The sequence below is a fragment of the Lepidochelys kempii genome, chromosome 1 (assembly GCF_965140265.1).
Source record: "Lepidochelys kempii isolate rLepKem1 chromosome 1, rLepKem1.hap2, whole genome shotgun sequence".
NCBI lineage: Eukaryota > Metazoa > Chordata > Testudines > Cheloniidae > Lepidochelys > Lepidochelys kempii.
Genome location: NC_133256.1, coordinates 152,233,054 through 152,252,923, shown reverse-complemented (window position 1 = coordinate 152,252,923; position 19,870 = coordinate 152,233,054). Strand labels below are relative to the sequence as shown.

The following is a 19,870-nucleotide window of genomic DNA, read 5'->3' as shown; positions in this document are numbered from 1 at the left end:
TCCAGTGTTTCACCACCCTCTTAGTGAAAAAGTTTTTCCTAATATCCAATCTAAACCTCCCCCACTGCAACTTGAGACCATTACTCCTCGTTCTGTCATCTGCTACCATTGAGAACAGTTAAGAGCCATCCTCTTTGGAACCCCCTTTCAGGTAGTTGAAAGCAGCTATCAAATCCCCCCTCATTCTTCTCTTCTGCAGGCTAAACAATCCCAGCTCCCTCAGCCTCTCCTCATAACTCATGTGTTCCAGACCCCTAATCATTTTTGTTGCCCTTCGCTGGACTCTCTCCAATTTATCCACATCCTTCTTGAAGTGTGGGGTCCAAAACTGGACACAGTACTCCAGATGAGGCCTCACCAATGTCGAATAGAGGGGAACGATCACGTCCCTCGATCTGCTCGCTATGCCCCTACTTATACATCCCAAAATGCCATTGGCCTTCTTGGCAACAAGGGCACACTGCTGACTCATATCCAGCTTCTCGTCCACTGTCACCCCTAGATCCTTTTCCGCAGAACTGCTGCCTAGCCATTCGGTCCCTAGTCTGTAGCGGTGCATTGGATTCTTCCGTCCTAAGTGCAGGACCCTGCACTTATCCTTATTGAACCTCATCAGATTTCTTTTGGCCCAATCCTCCAATTTGTCTAGGTCCTTCTGTATCCTATCCCTCCCCTCCAGCGTATCTACCACTCCTCCCAGTTTAGTATCATCCGCAAATTTGCTGAGAGTGCAATCCACACCATCCTCCAGATCATTTATGAAGATATTGAACAAAAGCGGCCCCAGGACCGACCCGTGGGGCACTCCACTTGATACCGGCTGCCAACTAGACATGGAGCCATTGATCACTACCCGTTGAGTCCGACAATCTAGCCAGCTTTCTACCCACCTTATAGTGCATTCATCCAGCCCATACTTCCTTAACTTGCTGACAAGAATACTGTGGGAGACCGTGTCAAAAGCTTTGCTAAAGTCAAGAAACAATACATCCACTGCTTTCCCTTCATCCACAGAACCAGTAATCTCATCATAAAAGGCGATTAGATTAGTCAGGCATGACCTTCCCTTGGTGAATCCATGCTGGCTGTTCCTGATCACTTTCCTCTCATGCAAGTGTTTCAGGATTGATTCTTTGAGGACCTGCTCCATGATTTTTCCAGGGACTGAGGTGAGGCTGACTGGCCTGTAGTTCCCAGGATCCTCCTTCTTCCCTTTTTTAAAGATTGGCACTACATTAGCCTTTTTCCAGTCATCCGGGACTTCCCCGGTTTGCCACGAGTTTTCAAAGATAATGGCCAATGGCTCTGCAATCACAGCCGCCAATTCCTTCAGCACTCTCAGATGCAACTCGTCCGGCCCCATGGACTTGTGCACGTCCAGCTTTTCTAAATAGTCCCTAACCACCTCTATCTCCACAGAGGGCTGGCCATCTCTTCCCCATTTTGTGATGCCCAGCGCAGCAGTCTGGGAGCTGACCTTGTTAGTGAAAACAGAGGCAAAAAAAGCATTGAGTACATTAGCTTTTTCCACATCCTCTGTCACTAGGTTGCCTCCCTCATTCAGTAAGGGGCCCACACTTTCCTTGGCTTTCTTCTTGTTGCCAACATACCTGAAGAAACCCTTCTTGTTACTCTTGACATCTCTGGCTAGCTGCAGCTCCAGGTGTGATTTGGCCCTCCTGATATCATTCCTACATGCCCGAGCAATATTTTTATACTCTTCCCTGGTCATATGTCCAACCTTCCACTTCTTGTAAGCTTTTTTATGTTTAAGATCCGCTAGGATTTCACCATTAAGCCAAGCTGGTCGCCTGCCATATTTACTATTCTTTCGACTCATCGGGATGGTTTGTCCCTGTAACCTCAACAGGGATTCCTTGAAATACAGCCAGCTCTCCTGGACTCCTTTCCCCTTCAAGTTAGTCCCCCAGGGGATCCTGGCCATCCGTTCCCTGAGGGAGTCGAAGTCTGCTTTCCTGAAGTCCAGGGTCCGTATCCTGCTGCTTACCTTTCTTCCCTGCGTCAGGATCCTGAACTCAACCAACTCATAGTCACTGCCTCCCAGATTCCCATCCACTTTTGCTTCCCCCACTAATTCTTCCCGGTTTGTGAGCAGCAAGTCAAGAAAAGCGCCCCCCCTAGTTGGCTCCTCTAGCACTTGCGCCAGGAAATTGTCCCCTACGCTTTCCAAAAACTTCCTGGATTGTCTATGCACCGCTGTATTGCTCTCCCAGCAGATATCAGGAAAATTAAAGTCATCCATGAGAATCAGGGCATGCGATCTAGTAGCTTCCGTGAGCTGCCGGAAGAAAGCCTCATCTACCTCATCCCCCTGGTCCGGTGGTCTATAGCAGACTCCCACCACTACATCACTCTTGTTGCACACACTTCTAAACTTAATCCAGAGACACTCAGGTTTTTCTGCAGTTTCGTACCGGAGCTCTGATCAGTCATACTGCTCCCTTACATACAGTGCTACTCCCCCACCTTTTCTGCCCTGCCTGTCCTTCCTGTATACAACATACATTTAATTTCCCTGGTTTAACATGGCAATAATCTGTGCACAAGATCTCTGATATGCATGTGTCTATATAGTCTGCTTTTCAAGATGGTCTCGTCCTCTTTTGATATAGTTATGTAACTCCCTTCAGCATTAATAGTAGTTACATGTTTGTATCTAGAATAGAACAGTTCCCTTAAGCAAGCAAGATATCTTTGCTGAATTTTCTCCTGTACATGTTCTATATTTTCTTTAAATTTTTGTCCTAAAATTAATGGTGTTACATTTGAGTTATCAGAATTTCTAAAGGTGCATTTTAAAAAAAATAACTTTTGAAGATTTTTAGCACAAACTTCTAATTGTCTTAAAACCTGCCTCTGCATATATAGCTGAAGGAAGCACTATTGGGAATTTTAATTAACAAAAAGTTTTCTTTAAAACAACATTTTTACAAAACCTAAAATTGATTTTTTTTATTCTGATGAAAATTAGTTTTTTAAAATAGAAACATCTCCCTCCCATGTTTGCAAACAGGAGCATTGTATTCACTAACTGAAACAAAATGAAACTGACTAGTCAATTTTCCTTTTTGTACATGTGTAAAAATCAGAGAGCAAACACCACAAAAGGAGAAAAGTAAACTAGGTTCAAATTATTTTGCTTTCAATACTTTAACCTTTTGTTAGTAGCAGACGTATGGGAAGACTTTTTTTATTTAAAAAAAAAAAATCTTACCTTGACAGTATTTCTGTGAATTTTTAAATCTCTCCTCTATTTAAGTTACAAGAAAACTTTAAAAATGTAACCTTGATCTCAACGTAAGGCTTTGCACGAGCATGCTGAAAGCTGTGACAAATTCTGTAGATCCTCTCCAGGGATTGGCAGAAAGAGGGTTAACACTGACTGTAGTCAAAACTACAGGAGCTTGCTGTTATCCTAGTGATTGTCAGAGTGACCAGACTGGGCCAGTTGTTATGTATTAATTTCCCAGGATACTAATAAGAGGGAGGTACTTCCAGGTGCTGTTGAGTGCCACAGCACTTGGAGAAGAACCTTCCTCCGAGGCAAAAAGAAGAGAAACATGCTATCTAAAAAGCTCTTTCTTGTTTTAAAACAGACTGCAGCCATGACTGCACAAAGCCTTTTTGAGCTCCAAGTAAGCCTTGACTGGGGGAAAGAATGTTTACTTTTTACAAGGCTCTGAACCCAGGCTGAAAGGAAGATTTTTTTCTCTGTTTAAATTCTGTGGGAAGGTATTGAAATAAACTAGTAAAATAATTCCCAAGGCTTGGACAAACCTGGTTGAATCCATGTGATGGTCTGTGGACCTTGTGATACTGTCTCAAATTTCATCTGGCTTGTCACAATAGAAATTAAAAGCTTTAAACAGGTTTGATTAAACAGGGATAGAACCAGACTTGTTGGGTGTCTTTTTTAAAAATCTTTTCTAAGCACCTCTACATCTTTCTTGCATCTTCAAGTTACCTGGAAAGAACCTAAAGTGAAACCTTGAGCAAAAAGCTTTCTTAAAGTAAGTGAAACTTTGGCCCTGAAACCTGGATACTGTCCAATGTGTATGTAATTTCTAGCATCTTTTTTTTCAGTGTCTTCTGTGAAGAGTATGTTGTCTGGATCTCCTTTTTCTGTTGTAAGAAATAGCCCACCTTTTCAACAGTGTCAGTTGTTATTTACACAGCAATTTCTCCCCCTCATTCTGGGAAATGGTGATCAATCTGTACATGGCTCATTCTCTTCCTCCACTGTAAATTAGGAAGTAAAACAAATGCTTAACAAACTTGGCATTTCTTTATCCTCTGTCTTCCATTCTCATTGACATCTTTATTGAACAAACTCAATTTTACCTTTTGCAAGTGTTTTTGAAGAACTTTGCTAATGAAAATTTTCTCTGCAGTTGAGTATTCCTCTTGGAAAAATGCCCTCAGTTTGGCTTTCCTTTCTGTTTCAGTCAAAAAACAAAATTGTTTAGTAAAGTATGTAGCATGCATAATTCTCATATAAATTGAATGCTTCTCATCCCCAGAAGCATGCATGATATGCTTAGCATCCATAAGAAAACATTTTAAAAAGAGGGAAAGACTTTTGCCCTTTGCTGATCATTTCCACGTCCCATATTTCATATTTGTTCCCCACTTCTGCTGTGCTCCCAAAACTGAGTTGAGAATATCCCTTCAATACAACTTTTAAAATGGTGCCATATTTTAAAATTAATCTTTTTGGTCTAGGTGTTTTCCAACTCTCATTTTTCTGTCCACTTTGAGAGAGAGCCTTTCATGGTCACCTTCTTCCCCTCCTTGCCCGGTCACCAAATGTTTGATTGCACAGGTTGAAATTTTGACACTATTGGTGGTCCACAGACATAGTCTGAGAACCTTTGTCCTGGTCTACATTTTCCTCCCATCATCAAATGCTTCTAACTTTTTTAAATTTAGCTTTTTCTCTATGCCAGATGTAAAAATCCTCATCTTAACCCGATGAGAATTTTTTTAAAGAACCCCACCTTTTCAAATAAATTCTAAACAATAGTTAAATTTAAAAAAAAATCCTTCAACATTATGTCAGATATTTTAAACTTGCATGCCATGCAAAGATGTGGTCACCACAGTGGCTTCGTAATTTGGCTTCCTTGCATGTGTGTAGTATATGCTGCCTGCTGGTCTCTGGCAGAGTTGGGAATTGCTTTTCTCAGGCCCTTCTTGCTGCATGCTTGAGTTTCCCCAGAGCTGCAGTTGCTTGTACCATCTGAAAAGATCTCTTCTGGGATGAGCTGCCTCCCGTAGTCTCCATCTGTGAGCCGGGAAGACTTGATTACCAAAGACTGCAAGTGAATTTTCCTCTCACATCATCACACGATGAAGGGGGGGAACCTGCCAGAAATTGGGAATATTTTTTCAATTGAAATTGCAAATAGGCCAATATCTTACAAATAAAATTTAACTTAACTCATTTCACCCTCGCTTTTAAAAAATAGAGAGTTTAGATAGCCTTACGTCTTTGCACTGAATTCTTGCTTGTGGGGAGAGGAGAAATGAACTGGGAATATACATTCAAATACATCTAGCATATGCTAGAACACACACAGATGAGTCCAGATGAATTAAGGTTACTGTAACAACCGTAAGCTATAATTTTCTTGCTGTTTGTTAACATCGCTCCACTTTAACAGAATATTAATCTACGGGTATAGTTTCAAGTCTGAGACAATAAAATCAGAGAAGTGGAAGGGACCTTGAGAGGTCATCTAGTCCAGTCCCCCACACTCAAGGCAGGAGTATTATCTAAATGTAAAATGTACGGTGCATGTGCCATAACAGGTTTGGTAAGATGCATATTGGATTTGTTTTGCTGTGAAGCTGTTCGGACTTCATCGACAGAGGCAGCTTTACAGTCCAATCTTCCATCAGTGATCACCTGCCTTTGTCAAATTTTTATCTGCTTACATGATAAAAATCCTTCATCCACAGGGATGGTCTGAACAAGTCCTTTACGTGGACCAGTATCTTAAAGATGATGTGTCATACCTGAGTTTAAATTCTTCTCTGCTGAGGATTGTTAGGCAACCTGCCTTCAGCTTCACATGTTTCCCATATTCTCTGTCCTCGTTTTGCTGAAGCTACACTCCCACTCACCAGCTTTTGCTCTAAAAAGAGCTTAAAATAAATTAGCTCTTAAAATACATACAGAGACAAGATGGGTGAGGTAATATCTTCTGTTGGTGAGAGACACAAGCTTTCCAGCTTACACGGAGTTCTTCAGGTCAGCTCTGTATAAGCTCAAACACGTGTCTCTCTCTCACCAACAGAAGTTTGTCCAATAAAAGATATTACCTCACCCACCTTGTCTTTCTAATGTCCTTGGACTGACACAGCTACAACACTGCATACTTAAAATAAATGAGTCTAATAGCAGGACTATATATTTCTGGCCAGAAAATGCAGAAATCCTAAACAAGCCAACAAAAAAGCCTTTTTATAATTGGAGAATGTGGAAATCATATGCATATTGAGAAAGTGTGATTGTGAAGAAGGTTATATTGTAATGATTTGGCTCTGTCGATGCGTTTTTGTTTTTTTGCTGCTGCTGTAGAACTTAAATAGGATACAGATGACAAAGGACTTTTTAAAGGACAGCGGTGATCTCCAAATAAGTTTTCAGGCAGATATGCAGAGGCTAGAAGGCCTTGAAAAAGAGGTGTACGACCAAAGAAGATCTATGAAAGAGACTGGGAAAGAATATCCCCATCAGGAGGAAGATGAAGGCAAGTTTACTCATCCAGGAAATGTGCTTTTCCTCTCTCTTAAGCTGTCTTGAATGTAGGGTGACCAGATGTCCCGATTTTATAGGGACAGTCCTGATTTTTGGGTCTTTTTCTTATATAGGCTCCTATTACCCCCCCAGCCCCTGTCCCGATTTTTCACACTTGCTGTCTGGTCACCCTACTTGGATGTTACAAGGAAAAATTTGTAAAGGAGTTTGAGGAAAAGAGTACTTTCATGTAGAATAATTCTGTTTATTAGGATGTGCTTCTTTGACACACACGCTTTAGTGGGGCATCTCCCAGGGAACTAATTAGGCTATGATAATGAATGGCAGTGACTACTGCACAGTGTTAGTGAAACTTTTGTTTAATTGGGACACATTTTGTCAGGGCCATCAATTGTTGTATTTCAGCAGGTGTGGAATTGTTCAGATTCAGTCGTCTTTACAGAAATTATCAAATACAGGTTAAAAGAAGGAATAAAGAGATAATCTGGGTGAGGATTTGTTCCACAGGTTAGGAACCACCAGGTTAAAAACCATAAAAAATACTAAAGTAAGAAACAAGTGCAACACTTGATTAGAGGAGGATTCACTGTTGCGTTTTGTTTTGTTTTTTTGTTTGTTTAAATATAGGTTGTTCATTAAAGAAAATGAAGTGTATTCCCAAAGAACAACTTTTGTGAAAGTGCCAGTGACTGCATTTTGAAGAGAAGTTCCTGTAAGTGATTGACTTGTCAACTGTCCTTCACTGAATGAGGATATGCCCAACCTCTTCAGTGGCTTGGAAAACCAACTTAAAGGGTGAATTGTCATGAGATGCCTTTCTAAAATTTCAAAACTTCCTGTTGTGGTTTGATGATTTTGTTTCTTGGAAGAATGTCATGTACTTCCCCCCCCCCCCCCCCCGGCGTCCTTTTTCAATTTCAAGAACGTGGAGAAGCATAGCTAGAGCCAGGAAATAAACTGTAGGTTTGAAGGAATTGATCTTGCAAGGGTATGGAAGGCTGAGAGAAGGCAGTACTGAGCCACTGCGGCTTTGTTCTTGTTGATCCATTAAGGCAATTAAGCTGAATGGAATGGATGTTGGGCAGCAAAAATACAGTCCTTAGCATATGCCATGAGGCTTTGAGCAGCTGGCTGTAAGCGATATGGTTTCATTTCTTTCTGTGGCTGGGCCTCAAAACACCCTCTTTTCTCAGTTTACCATTGGCTCCTCAAGTCACTTTTGTGTAAAGCAGCAATACTTAAGGGTGGCAGCAAAATAGTCTTAAAATAATTAAAATGACCACTGTACAACAGATTTATACCGTTCCCTGACCATGTCCCATCTTTTCTGACAGAATGATTGTTTTTTCCCATTCATGAGCGCTCATTGCAGCATGGCCATAGAGGTTTGCTTACATGATTCAAAACTGCATACATCTCTCAGTACCACATGCAGATCGCTGCACAGTTCTTGAGAAAATGCTCATCACCAGTGCTTTAGCTATCCATGTTTCTTTCAGTGGTGCTTTGCAGGGCTAAGTCCTATGTAGTCACTTAACCCTGAGAACATTGGATTCCGGATTTCTGCTAAATTTGCAGCTGTCAGAACCTTGTAGTATCAATTTTAATGGAGCAAAGTCCTGGCTTTTTGTGCTTTTTAAAATATTTTTAAAGCGTTTTTTGCAAGTGCAATAAAACGTTCAAAAAATAAACCTTTAGTACTGGCAAAGCATAATTTTGTTAATATTTGTTGAGATTATCAATCCCAATTTTTCCCCACTTAGAGCACATGGTCAACTAAAATCAGACATTTATAATAAAATATTTAAAATCAATGTCCTTTCAGATTCCTTAAACTGATGTAATTTTTAAAAAATGGGCACTTAAACCTTTTATGTTTTGCTTTTTTCAATTTTATTTCTTTTCTCTTTAAAATAATGAAAATCAGCAAGGTCATGCAGTCCATTCAATTTTGTGCAGTCCATATTACAACACTTCAGTTTCTTAGTGCTACGTTGTTGTTTTTCTTTTCAGACACTGTTTTTACTTAAATGTTCCCTGCAACTATTTTGTTAGATTTTATTTTTTAAGGGAAACATTTCTATTAGTCTTAAGTTTTATAAAACCTCATTTTTATAAATTGTGAATGTTAAGGTACATTTTGCTTTCCAGTACCCTCTAAAGGGTTGGCAGCAACATAAATGTATTTAATCTCTTCATATCTACCATTTCTTTTTAATAAAGACTTTGCAATCAATAAAAGGAACAAAATTCATATATTATGAATGTGTAATGTTAATATTTGTGTCTCCTCTCCTCAGATTCATTGTTTTTGTTATTTTTATGTATATATTTGTCCCTTTTTCATGGCCTAAAATATTTCTTTCTTACTTACTTACTGGGGCAATTGCGTTCTGATGTTACTGGAATTTACCAGCCTGCCTGTTGTTAGAATAGTGGAACAGGTGTATGGGAAGCGAAATGAGCAGATGATACACTTTGGGGATTTTTTTTGCATTTACTCTGAAGGAGGTAGCCTAGCCTCACCTCCCTGGAGGTTCCCAGCAGCCAGTGATATTCCTTATTACTATAGTTTACACTACAATAGCTAATATTTTGAAAATCTGACACTGTGTTGAATATTGGCTACAGCAATTACTAGGGGTGTTCACTTTAGAGAGAGGCTCTGATCCTGCCCCCAATAAAGTCAATGGAAGTTTAGCTATGGAGATAAATAGGAGCTCCCAATTGCAGTTCTGAGTTTGAGTTTGAGAACAATTGGCACATTTTATTTTTTTATTGTAGCAGAGAAGAGGGATTACAGAAATTTGATTTGAGATAGGACTTGAGATAGTTGTCTGAGCAGTTTTAAGGGTTTTGAGGCTCAATGATGAAGTTCTCCGTTAGCTAGGTTTTTGATTGACGATATTCCGGGCTTACTTGCTTTCCTGTGTGATGTAGTAATTGTCTGTCAGTTCAGCAGTGGCCTAAATACTGTAATAGATTATACAAGTGTAGTAATGGACTCCTTTGTACTGTCAGTTATTCTCACAAACGATTTTGACTCCAGCATTATAAGTGAATACTAACAGGGAGGGGCTTACCACATAAATAGAAATATACTGGCACTAAGGCCTTTCAGTAGGCAGTAACCTCTTAATGAAATACAGCACTTAAATTGCTTTTTTTATGAAGCATACAACATTTACAAAATACATTTTGCCAGAGCACTAACCAAGAAATGTATTCGTTTCCAGTAACATGACATTCAGTGGAGTGAAAAAACATCCTTGTGATGAATTGTATTTTAACAAGAAGAAATCCTGATGCATCAAAATCCATTGGTGAGAATTCAAAAAGGTTCTGATTCTTTTCAGATCCAGTTTATTGCTTAAATTACCAAAAAGCCAAGGAGAGGATATTGCCCATCCCTAAACCGAGGGTCTAATGCAAAGGCATCAAATACCCACCTTTCTTTGTGGAATTATGGGGCCCATGTGGGTGTTCTGAGTTTATAGAGTCTAAGATTTCATTTAACCACAACAAGAAGATTCATATCTCTTCCTAGTTGTGATGAAAACCATCCATATGAAAATAGAGTAACCTGCTGCAGTATATTTTGTAAGTCTACAGAGAGCCTGAAATAATGACTGACGTGACCTTCCCACCCCACATTTAACTCATTGGGTGTTAACACCAAATTGATTACATTTAGATATCAGCATTCACATTTTCATGTCTGATGATCTTAGTGGATGGGCAAGAGGTGGGAACTGATGCTGCAGGGAAGGAAGTGAAGGGGGAAGAAGGGAGAGACAGACGTAGGAGGTGAAGAGGGAAAAACTGAGAAAGATGAAGAATGAAAAGTAATAAAGGACATAAACAGCACTGCTCCGGTGGGTGGGTGTATTTTCCTGCTGAGTGATGTGGATGTGACTATAAGATACTAAACAAATAACTAAGCTAAACTTGTATTTATTTAGTACATAAGGGCCATATTCTACCCTTGGTTTTGTACAAACCCCACTCACTGGATGAATTGAGTATGTTTTCATACATGTATGAACCATAATTGGACCATAATTAAAAATAAAACATGGCCCTCTGTGATTTGAGTTTGACACCCCCGTGCACTTTGACTGTGCTTATGCAGTGTTCTGGAATATTACCATGAAAATCAGCAGATTTGTAAGTGATGTGTTGAGCGTGGTGATCGTAGGTAACAGGATAGCTATGGCAAGGCTGGTTGCCGTAGAATTCATCATTGTGCCACGAATCTTGAGATTCCTAACCAGTAGGATGGTTCTCTTTATCCTTTGGTCTTGTATCTGATGATGTATGTCCATGTGTTAGGAGAGTCCTGATGTTCAGAAAGCTGTCATTAGCCAGCATTTGATCATAAATGCACCCTAGCTGCGTCATCCCCACTATTCCTCCATCTGTCCCAGAAGAGTTTTCCTAATGACTCATCTCAAATTGGTTTTAACAGATTCTTTTTCCTTAAGCTGCTTTTCCAAGCCAGATTCAGAGCCCTGTTTATCAGAGTCTAGTTAAGGCATAAGGTGGAGAGCATGCGCTGGAGAGAATCACTCCCTGGGCTGTTGTAAAAATTGATTGATCTCACCAGAGGCTGTCTATAAAAGATAAGGGGGAATGTCTGCAGGAACATTATGTGGGTCTCTTGATTCTGGTAATGAATGAGCCTACAGCAGCAGCCACTGTCTCTGCTCTTTTTATCATAACAGAGCATTGTTGCACAGAACTTCCACACCATATATCCCGTCATCTGTCATGTGAGAAGCACAACACAGAAATCTGTGTAGCCGAGGTAATTTAACAAAGGGATGCTTTGAAACCCTGTGTAGTATCATTGCCCTGTGAAGCCCCACTCATGGGCCTTTCCCCAAATCTTCAGCTGATGGATGCAAATCTGCCACTGCCACATTAGCTATATTCACTTAGAATGAAATCATCAGTGTAAGTGCCATGGAGAAATCCGACCACAGAAGTGGTGTACAGCACTGGAGCAGGTGCCCAGGGGGAGCCTGAAGGTAGTGGGTTGGCGAATGCCAGTGAGTCTTCACTTACGCAGATCCAGCGACCATAAACTTGTGCATAGGGGTTATTGCAGACTATGGTGGGTTCTTGCTGCAGGAGGAGGGATGTTGCTGAAGAAGTGAGAGCTAACTCTTGGGGTGAGTGAGCTTGTCTGTTTTGGTTTTTCTTCTGGTTTGCTTAAAGTTTACAGTGTGGTCTTTTGGGAATTGTGTGGTTGTGGGGGCCAGAGGCCTACTAGCAGCTAGCTGAGTGTGCATGAGCGAGGCTGTCACCTCCTGGCCTCTGAGCCTTGCTCACTCTTTCTCTGTGTGTTAATGAGGGGGGCAGGGCTGACTAGGAGAAAGGGGCTTTAAAGCCAGCAGCTAAATAACCAAGGAGCAGCAAACAGGGAAGTTTCAGAGGGATCTTATAGGAGGGACAGACAATAAAATCATGGTTTGGAAAGGCTACATCAGCAGTGCCCACACTGCTCCTGGCTCCTCTACCTGCACCTGTGTCCAGCCAGAGAACCCAATCATGGAAGTCTCTACCCAGGCTTTGGTGTGGATTTGCAGACACTGTGGCCTGTATTTCCCCATCATAGAAAGCCAGGCTGGGGAGACCACCCAGGGTGAGAGGAGCACACTGATAGGCACCACAGGAGGTGTGCTGCATCAGGGACCTGTATCCGATACATTACAGAAGTATTGTCAAGGGTCGTCCAGCCCTATGACTATTACCCCATACTGTTCATCCGTGTAGGCACTAATAATACTGCGAGGTAGGACGCTGAGCAGATCAGAAGTGACTATAGGACACTGGGAGTGAGGGTGAAGGAGTTAGGGAGCACGTGGTGGTCTCATCAATCCTTCTGGTCAAGGGTAGGAACCCAGGCAGAAGCAGACACATCCTGGAGTGAATGCCTGGCTGTGAGGATGGTGTCGCCAGGAGGGCTTTGGCTTCCTTGACCACGGGATGCTGTTCTGAGGAGGACTGCTGAGCAGAGATGGGGCCCACCTGTCAAGGAAAGCTTTGAATGCAGACTGGTCACCTAGTGAGGAGGGCTTTAAACTAGGTTTGACTTTGGCAGGAGACAAAAGCCCACAGGTAAGTCCAGAACATGGAGACCAGGGTGAAGGGCTGGAATTTCGGGGGAACATGGGCACTCATAGCGGGGAACAAAGGAGAGACAAGAGGGGACATAGATGTTCATTAGATTTCTCCTCTTAAATGTCTGTATTACTAATACAAGAAGTATGGGGAATAAACAGAAGACTAGAAATACTAGTGAATAATCACAATTATGACATAACTGGCATCTGAGACTTTGTGGGATAATTCACATGACGGGAATATTGGTATAAAAGAGTACAACTTATTTAGGAAGGACAGGCATGGAAAAAGGGGAGGAGGTGTTTTCTTGTATATCAAAGATGTATACACCTGTATTGAGGTCAAGATAGAAGTGGAAGGCAGACATTGAAAATCTCTGGGTAAAGATATTTGGTAAAAAACAAGGGTAATGTCATGGTAGGATCTACTATAGATCACCTAAGCAGGAAGAAGAGGTGAATGAGGCTTTTTTAAATAACAATCATCCAAAGCACAGGACTTGATGGTGATGGGGGATTTTAACTACCCAGACACCTGTTGGGAAAATAACACAGCAGGACACAGATTATCCAACGAGTTCTTGGAATGCACTGAGGACAAGTTTTTATTACAGAAGATAGAGAAAGCAAATAGTGGAGCGGCTATTCTGGATTTGATTTTGACAAATCGGGAGGAACTGGTTGAGAATTTGAAGGTGTAAGGCAGATTGGGTGACTGATCATGGAATGATAAAGTTCATGATTTTAAGAAATGGCAGGAGGGAAAACAGCAGAATAAAGACAATGGACTTCAGGAAGGGAGACTTTGCCAAATCAGAGAATTGGTAGGTAAGATCCTGTGGAAGGCAGGTGAGTTGTCAGTTTTTTAGAGACATTAAGGGGACAAGAGCAAACTATCCCTATGTGCAGGCAAGACAGGATGTATGGTAAGCGTGTTTAACCAGGAGATCTTCAGTGACCTGAAACTCTCAAAAGTTCTACAAAAAGTGGACACTAGATCAAATTACGAAGGATGAATATATATAAAAAACCAAAAAAACCCAAGAGCACATAGGGACAAAATTAGAGGCGCCATGGCACAAAACAAAATTAAACTAGGGATATAAAGTATAACAATAAAACATTTTACAAATACATGAGAAGCATGAGGAAGGCCAAGAGTGAGCCCATTACTTAATGAGGATGGAAAGACGATGACCAAAAACACAGCAATGGCTGAAGTGTTAAATGCCTTTTTTGTTTGTTTTCACCAAAAAGGTTAGCAGTGGTTGGATGGCTAACATAGTGAACATCAGTGAAATGGGGTAGGATCTGAGCCTAAAGAACAAGTTAAGAATTATTTAGACAAGTTAGATGTCTTCAAGTCAGCAGGGCCTGACAAAATACATCCTAGAATACTTAAGGAACTGGATAAAGAGATCTCTGAGGCATTAGCGATTATCTTTGAGAATTTGTGGAGGATGGGAGAGAACCCAGAGGACTAGAAAAGAGCAAATATAGCATTTATCTATAAAAGGGGGAATAAGGACAATCCAGGGAATTATAGACCAGTCAGCTTGACTTTGGTACCAGAAAGATAATGGAGCAAATCATCAATTTTTAAGCACCTGGAAGATAATGAGGTGATAAGCAACTATCAATATGGATTTGTCAAGAAAAAATCAAGTATACCAAACCAACCTAATATCCTTCTTTGATAAGGTAATGACGTGGATGGGGGGAAGCAGTAAATGTGATATATCTCAAGTTTAGTAATGTTTTTGATGCTGTCTCATGTGACCTTTTCATAAGCAAACTAGGGAAATGTAGCCTCAATGAAACTACTGTAAAGTGGGTGCCTATGGTTCACAGTCAAGCTGGAAGGGCATATTGAGTGGGGTCCCACAGGGATCTGTCCTGGGTCCAGTTCTATTCAATATCTTCATAAATGATTTAGATAATGGCATAGAGAGTATGCTGATAAAGTTTGCAGAGTATACCAAGCTGGGAGGGGTTGAGGACAGGACTAAAATTCAAAATTATCTTGACAAACTGGAGAAATGGTCTAAATTAAATAGGATGAAATTCAATAAGGACAAATGTAAAGTACTACATTTAGGAAGGACTAATCTATTGCACACATACAAAATGAGAAATGACTGCCTAGTAAGGAGAACTGCAGAAAAGGATTTGGGGATTATAGTGGATCATAAACTAAATATGAGTGAACAACGTAATACTTTTGCAAAAAAAGTGAACATCATTCTGGGATGTATTCGCATGAATGTTGTAAGCAATTCAAGAGAAGTAATTCTTCCATTCTACTTAGCATTGATAAGGTCTCATCTGGAGTAAAAATTGGGTTTGGTTAGACTGGAGAAGAGAAGATGGAGGGGGGGAGAGGAAGGGGGTTGTGGGAGAACATAACTGTCTTCAAGGTTGTTATAAAGAGAAGGGTGTTAATTGTTCTCCTATCCAGTTAGGACAGTACAAGAAGTAATGTGCTTAAATTGGAGAAGGGAGATTTAGGTTAGACATTAGGAAAAACTTCCTAACTGTCAGGGTGGTAATGTGTTCCAGTGCTTAATCTAGGGAGGTTGAGGAATCTCTGTCATTGGAGGGTTATAAGCACAGGTTAGACAAAAACCTGTCAGGGATGGTCTAGATCAATGGTTACCAACTTTTTTCCCCCAAGGACCCATTTGGCATCTTACCAAGTGTCCTGGGACCCTTTTCATTTCCAGTACTACTCGGAACACCCCTTCCAGCATGAGAGCACCTCCGCCAGTGTGACCTCTCACACACACTACATGCAAGGTCATGCTATGTGGAGGACTTCATAATGAGAATAAAATAGCATCCTCTGTGCAGCAAAAGTGCCAAAATGCTGTTCCAGAGTGTTCCGGCCTTGGCTCAAGGGACAGACCCCCCACATAATTCATGGCAGACCAGACCCCCAGAGATCTGAGGAACCTCCTTTGGGAACCATTGGTCTAGTCCTGCTTCAGTGCAGGGGACTGGACGAGATAACTTATCAAGGTCCTTTCCAGTCCTACAGTTTTTGTTCTTTCTTATTAAAACAATTTAGGAAGTTGTAACATGTTTAGAAACCCTTGCCATGCAAATATCAAAAATAAACAAAGCTAACTGCTGTAATGATTGTTTTGAAGAGATATACAGGAATATAGTCTTCAGATCTTTCTGTTTCACACAGTGTTACCGTATTTCAGAGTGAACATCATTACAATGCCTATGTCATTTTAGTGATTATATTGATTTCACTCAATTTAATAAATATACAAATATTTAACAGACCAGGTATGTGTCTCAAATGTTAATATTCAAAAAAATTGGACAGATGTGCCTTCTTGTTTTTGCAGGTGAATATAATTTGAGTACTGAATGAAAGGTATTTAATTATCTATCCTCTGTCTATTTTGCTGGATACATAATCGGTGTGTTAATTTTTCCTATCCACCACCTCCCATATTTTTTTAACCATTCCTCAATGGTTGGGCTATTTTTCTTTTTTCCAGTGAGAGGCTACCAGTAGCCAAGCAGATGCTAGCAGATGAGAGATTAATTCTTCATTTCCTTTTGTGTCAGTCCTATGCTTCTGTGATTCTATGTAGTGGCTGTGGTCGTATGTTGGTTTTATTTATTGAAGCTCTGCCATCCTCCCAAACACTCTTTGCATAGTTAGCAGCACAAAGCCCCTTTACAGGAAAATGACTTTCACGTCGTTCTGGTGGTTATAGTTTCCCATTCTCCTGGGCCTGCACAGGGACAGCTTGCACTATAGCTCTACCTGACAGGAAATAAGCCCCCAGTTTGCCCTTTCTCTTCCCATATATTTTGCTGTCTTTGACTGGGAAGCATGGCTCCCTCGCTTCAGTCCTCCTGCTCTACTCCTAATTCTTTTCTTGGGTGCACAAAGATGAGAAGGCTAACAGATCCAGCTTCCGCCCCTCCTTAGGGCCCATTGAGATGAAGATTAACCTAGGAGAGTGGAAGACCATAATCAAACCCCTGCTGAGAGCAAGAGGTCTCATTTTCAAGACATTTTCCTTAGTTATAGCATGAACCGTGTTTCCCCTGCACCTTGATGTTCTCCATGTAGTGTGTAGAGTGGGAACATGTGGAAAAAAGGTCTCAACTCCTGTCCCATGCCAAAGTGGAACTCAGTCTCTCCAGAGGATCCAAATATTACCAGTCCCTGAGGTAGGTGCAAATCTCCTCAACCAGGGGTGCCAACCCCCTGCCTTTAATTTCACTGGCAGAAGCCTTGGCTTTTCATTGGATCTGTAAAATCACAGCAGTTACTCTCGGGGTTGCTCAACGTTTTGTGTTCTGCAGGTGGACCACAGAAAAGGTCTCCTTTGTGTCCCCTCTCCTTGAACCTGTCCACAAAGCTCGTATTCTTTCAGATTCTGTCAAGGGCTCTTCCTTACTCATACCTGCAAAAGTGCCAGGATCACTTCAAGATCTATGGAGGTTGTCACTGTATGACCATGGACATGTTTAAGTTGAAGGCTGGAATGATGAGGTGAGTGCAAAGTTTAATCTAGGTTTCCGAGTAGCAGCTGTGTTAGTCTGTATCCGCAAAAAGAAAAGGAGGACTTGTGGCACCTTTGAGACTAACAAATTTATTTGAGCATAAGCTTTTGTGAGCTACAGCTCACTTCATCGGATGCATTCAGTGGAAAATAAAGTGGGGAGATTTATATACACAAATGCATGTTACCATACACACTGTAACGAGACTGATCAGGTAAGGTGAGCTATTATCAGCAGGAGAGCCGGGGAGGGGGACAGGACTTTTGTAGTGATGATCAAGGTGGAACATTTCCAGCAGTTGACAAGAGCGTCTGAGGAACAGTAGGGCAGGGAAATAAACATGGGGAAATAGCTTTACTTTGTGTAATGACTCATCCACTCCCAGTCTTGATTCAAGCCTAATGTAATGGTGTCCAGTTTGCAAATTAATTCCAATTCACACTTACCACCTATTGAAAAGTTTAGAAAAACCTGCATCACTATCTCCACTCAAGTGGCCTGTTATCTCTTGCTGGTGCTGCCCTTTGAGTGATACTTCACTGAAAGGCTCCTATTGGAGTAAGCAGATTAGGAACAAGAGCATATGGGACCGTTGAAAGTTAGAGTTGCAAGTTCTGTTTAAAAATAAATAGAATTTAGCTGTCAGCCTAGACACTTTGATTTTCAATTCCTTCTTATTGCAAAGCTGCTGCTTTCAGCCCTCCTTTGTTAAAATGACAGCTCTGTCAGTCCTTTGTTAGATTTGACAGTTTTGTGACTTACTCTTTAGGTTTAGATAATCTGTATAGAAAAGTACATTAACTAAAGTTTGTAAAGGGCCAGGATATTGGGAATTTCACTTACTGGATACTATTGCAGAAGTATTGAAATCAATATACTGGACAGCACCATCGCCTCTCCACCCCTTCCAAGACTCATCACTAGCTGAAAGAAAAATGTATAGGTGGAAAGCGGTGGCTTTTCTTTGATTAGTTGAGAACTAATAATTAGTATCACATCTTGGGGGGGGGGGGAACAATATTTCTAACAGGCTTTGACTGTATGCTCATTTCAGTTTTTCTTAGAGTACCATAAAAATAAGTTAAACATTGAACTGCTGTTTTTCCATTTAAGGGATAAGTATGTTTTTTTTTATCTGACAATAGTCTAGTTAAGTAGACGAACTATGGGAAACCAAAATAAATACCAAGGGATAGCTCAGTGGTTTGAGCATTGGCCCGCTAAACCCAGAGTTGTGAGTTCAATCCTTGAGGGGGCCATTTAGGGATCTGGGGCAAAAATTGGGGATTGGTCCTGCTTTGAGCAGGGGGTTGGACAAGATTACCTCCTGAGGTCCCTTCTAACCCTGATATTCTATGATTGCGTTAGGTCTCAAAACATCAACAGCAGGAAATGGTTCCAAAGAGTCCAACCTCCCCCCTGCAGAGACTTCTTGGTTTTTGTTTTGTAATGGGAATTCTGCTCACTTAACTGTATGGCAGAGAATGATATAACTACTTGTGGAGTGGGGAACATTACAAATATTCCTTCTCTCCTCTTAGGGATTAGTGACCACTTGTAAAAGCTTTTTACAGATTATGGTAGTCTTGCGATGTCAGAATGTGAAGTTCTCATTGCACACTTATTTCTACAACAAAAGCTAGTGTTTCATTTTGAATGAACTCTAGTTTTGCAGGCATTTGGTGACAAGATCCCTGTATGTCCTCATCTGTCCCTTCTTCCCATCCCCCAAATCTACTACTCAACTATGAGTTCCTGCTCTAATGGTTAGCCTTGGTGGTTGAAAAAGGAGTAGTCAATAAGGGCCTGACCCAATGCCCATTGAAATCAATTAGCGGTTCCATTGATCTCAATGTGTGTTTATCTCAGGCCCTTACCGACTGCTCCTTTTCCAACTACCAAGTTTTCCTTTGGGGGTGACGTATTGGTAACCTGACATACAGATAACTGAAGAGGCACAGTTTTTGTCATTTTAGATATATCTGACAGAGCTACGACGACTACCTCTCTCCGAGCAAAGGTGCTGCATTTGAGGTGGAATGCAGTGTGGTGGGTTCCTTCCACAACAGCCAAAATCAGCAGGCAGTGAAAGTTAATACCTATAATACTATTTTATAGTCAAAACTGCTTAGCACTTTGAAATGTCAACTCTATTTGGCACTACCCTACTGAAGACGAACTGGAGCTGTGGTATAACTGAGGTATAGTAATATTTAATTCCTGGTTTTATACTTAAACCATGGTAGAACACTGAATAGGTAAATATGTCTTAATCACAACTGAATTCAAGCTTGAGCAGGTAATGGTCAGTTGTTTAGATAAGGCCTATTTTAATTGTTAAAGGAGCTTTTAGTTGTTCAGAAGAACATGTACTGTATTGTCCCTTCTAGGAGACAAGTAATTATAGAGCAAGTATTTTTTA

General features: G+C 40.9%; 1 protein-coding gene across 4 annotated transcripts in view; it reads left to right on the top strand.

The window, feature by feature from the left end:
* Nucleotides 1-9,053, top strand: part of C1HXorf38 (chromosome 1 CXorf38 homolog) — a 29,681-nt gene extending 20,628 nt beyond the window's left edge. For all 4 annotated transcript variants that reach the window (XM_073358505.1, XM_073358531.1, XM_073358522.1 and 1 more), the window contains 2 exons: nucleotides 6,605-6,776; nucleotides 7,412-9,053. In XM_073358505.1, coding sequence (XP_073214606.1) covers nucleotides 6,605-6,776; nucleotides 7,412-7,461 — 222 coding nt within the window. In that variant the 3' untranslated portion in view covers nucleotides 7,462-9,053. The remainder of the gene's footprint in view (nucleotides 1-6,604; nucleotides 6,777-7,411) is intronic.
* Nucleotides 9,054-19,870: the final 10,817 nt, after the last annotated feature.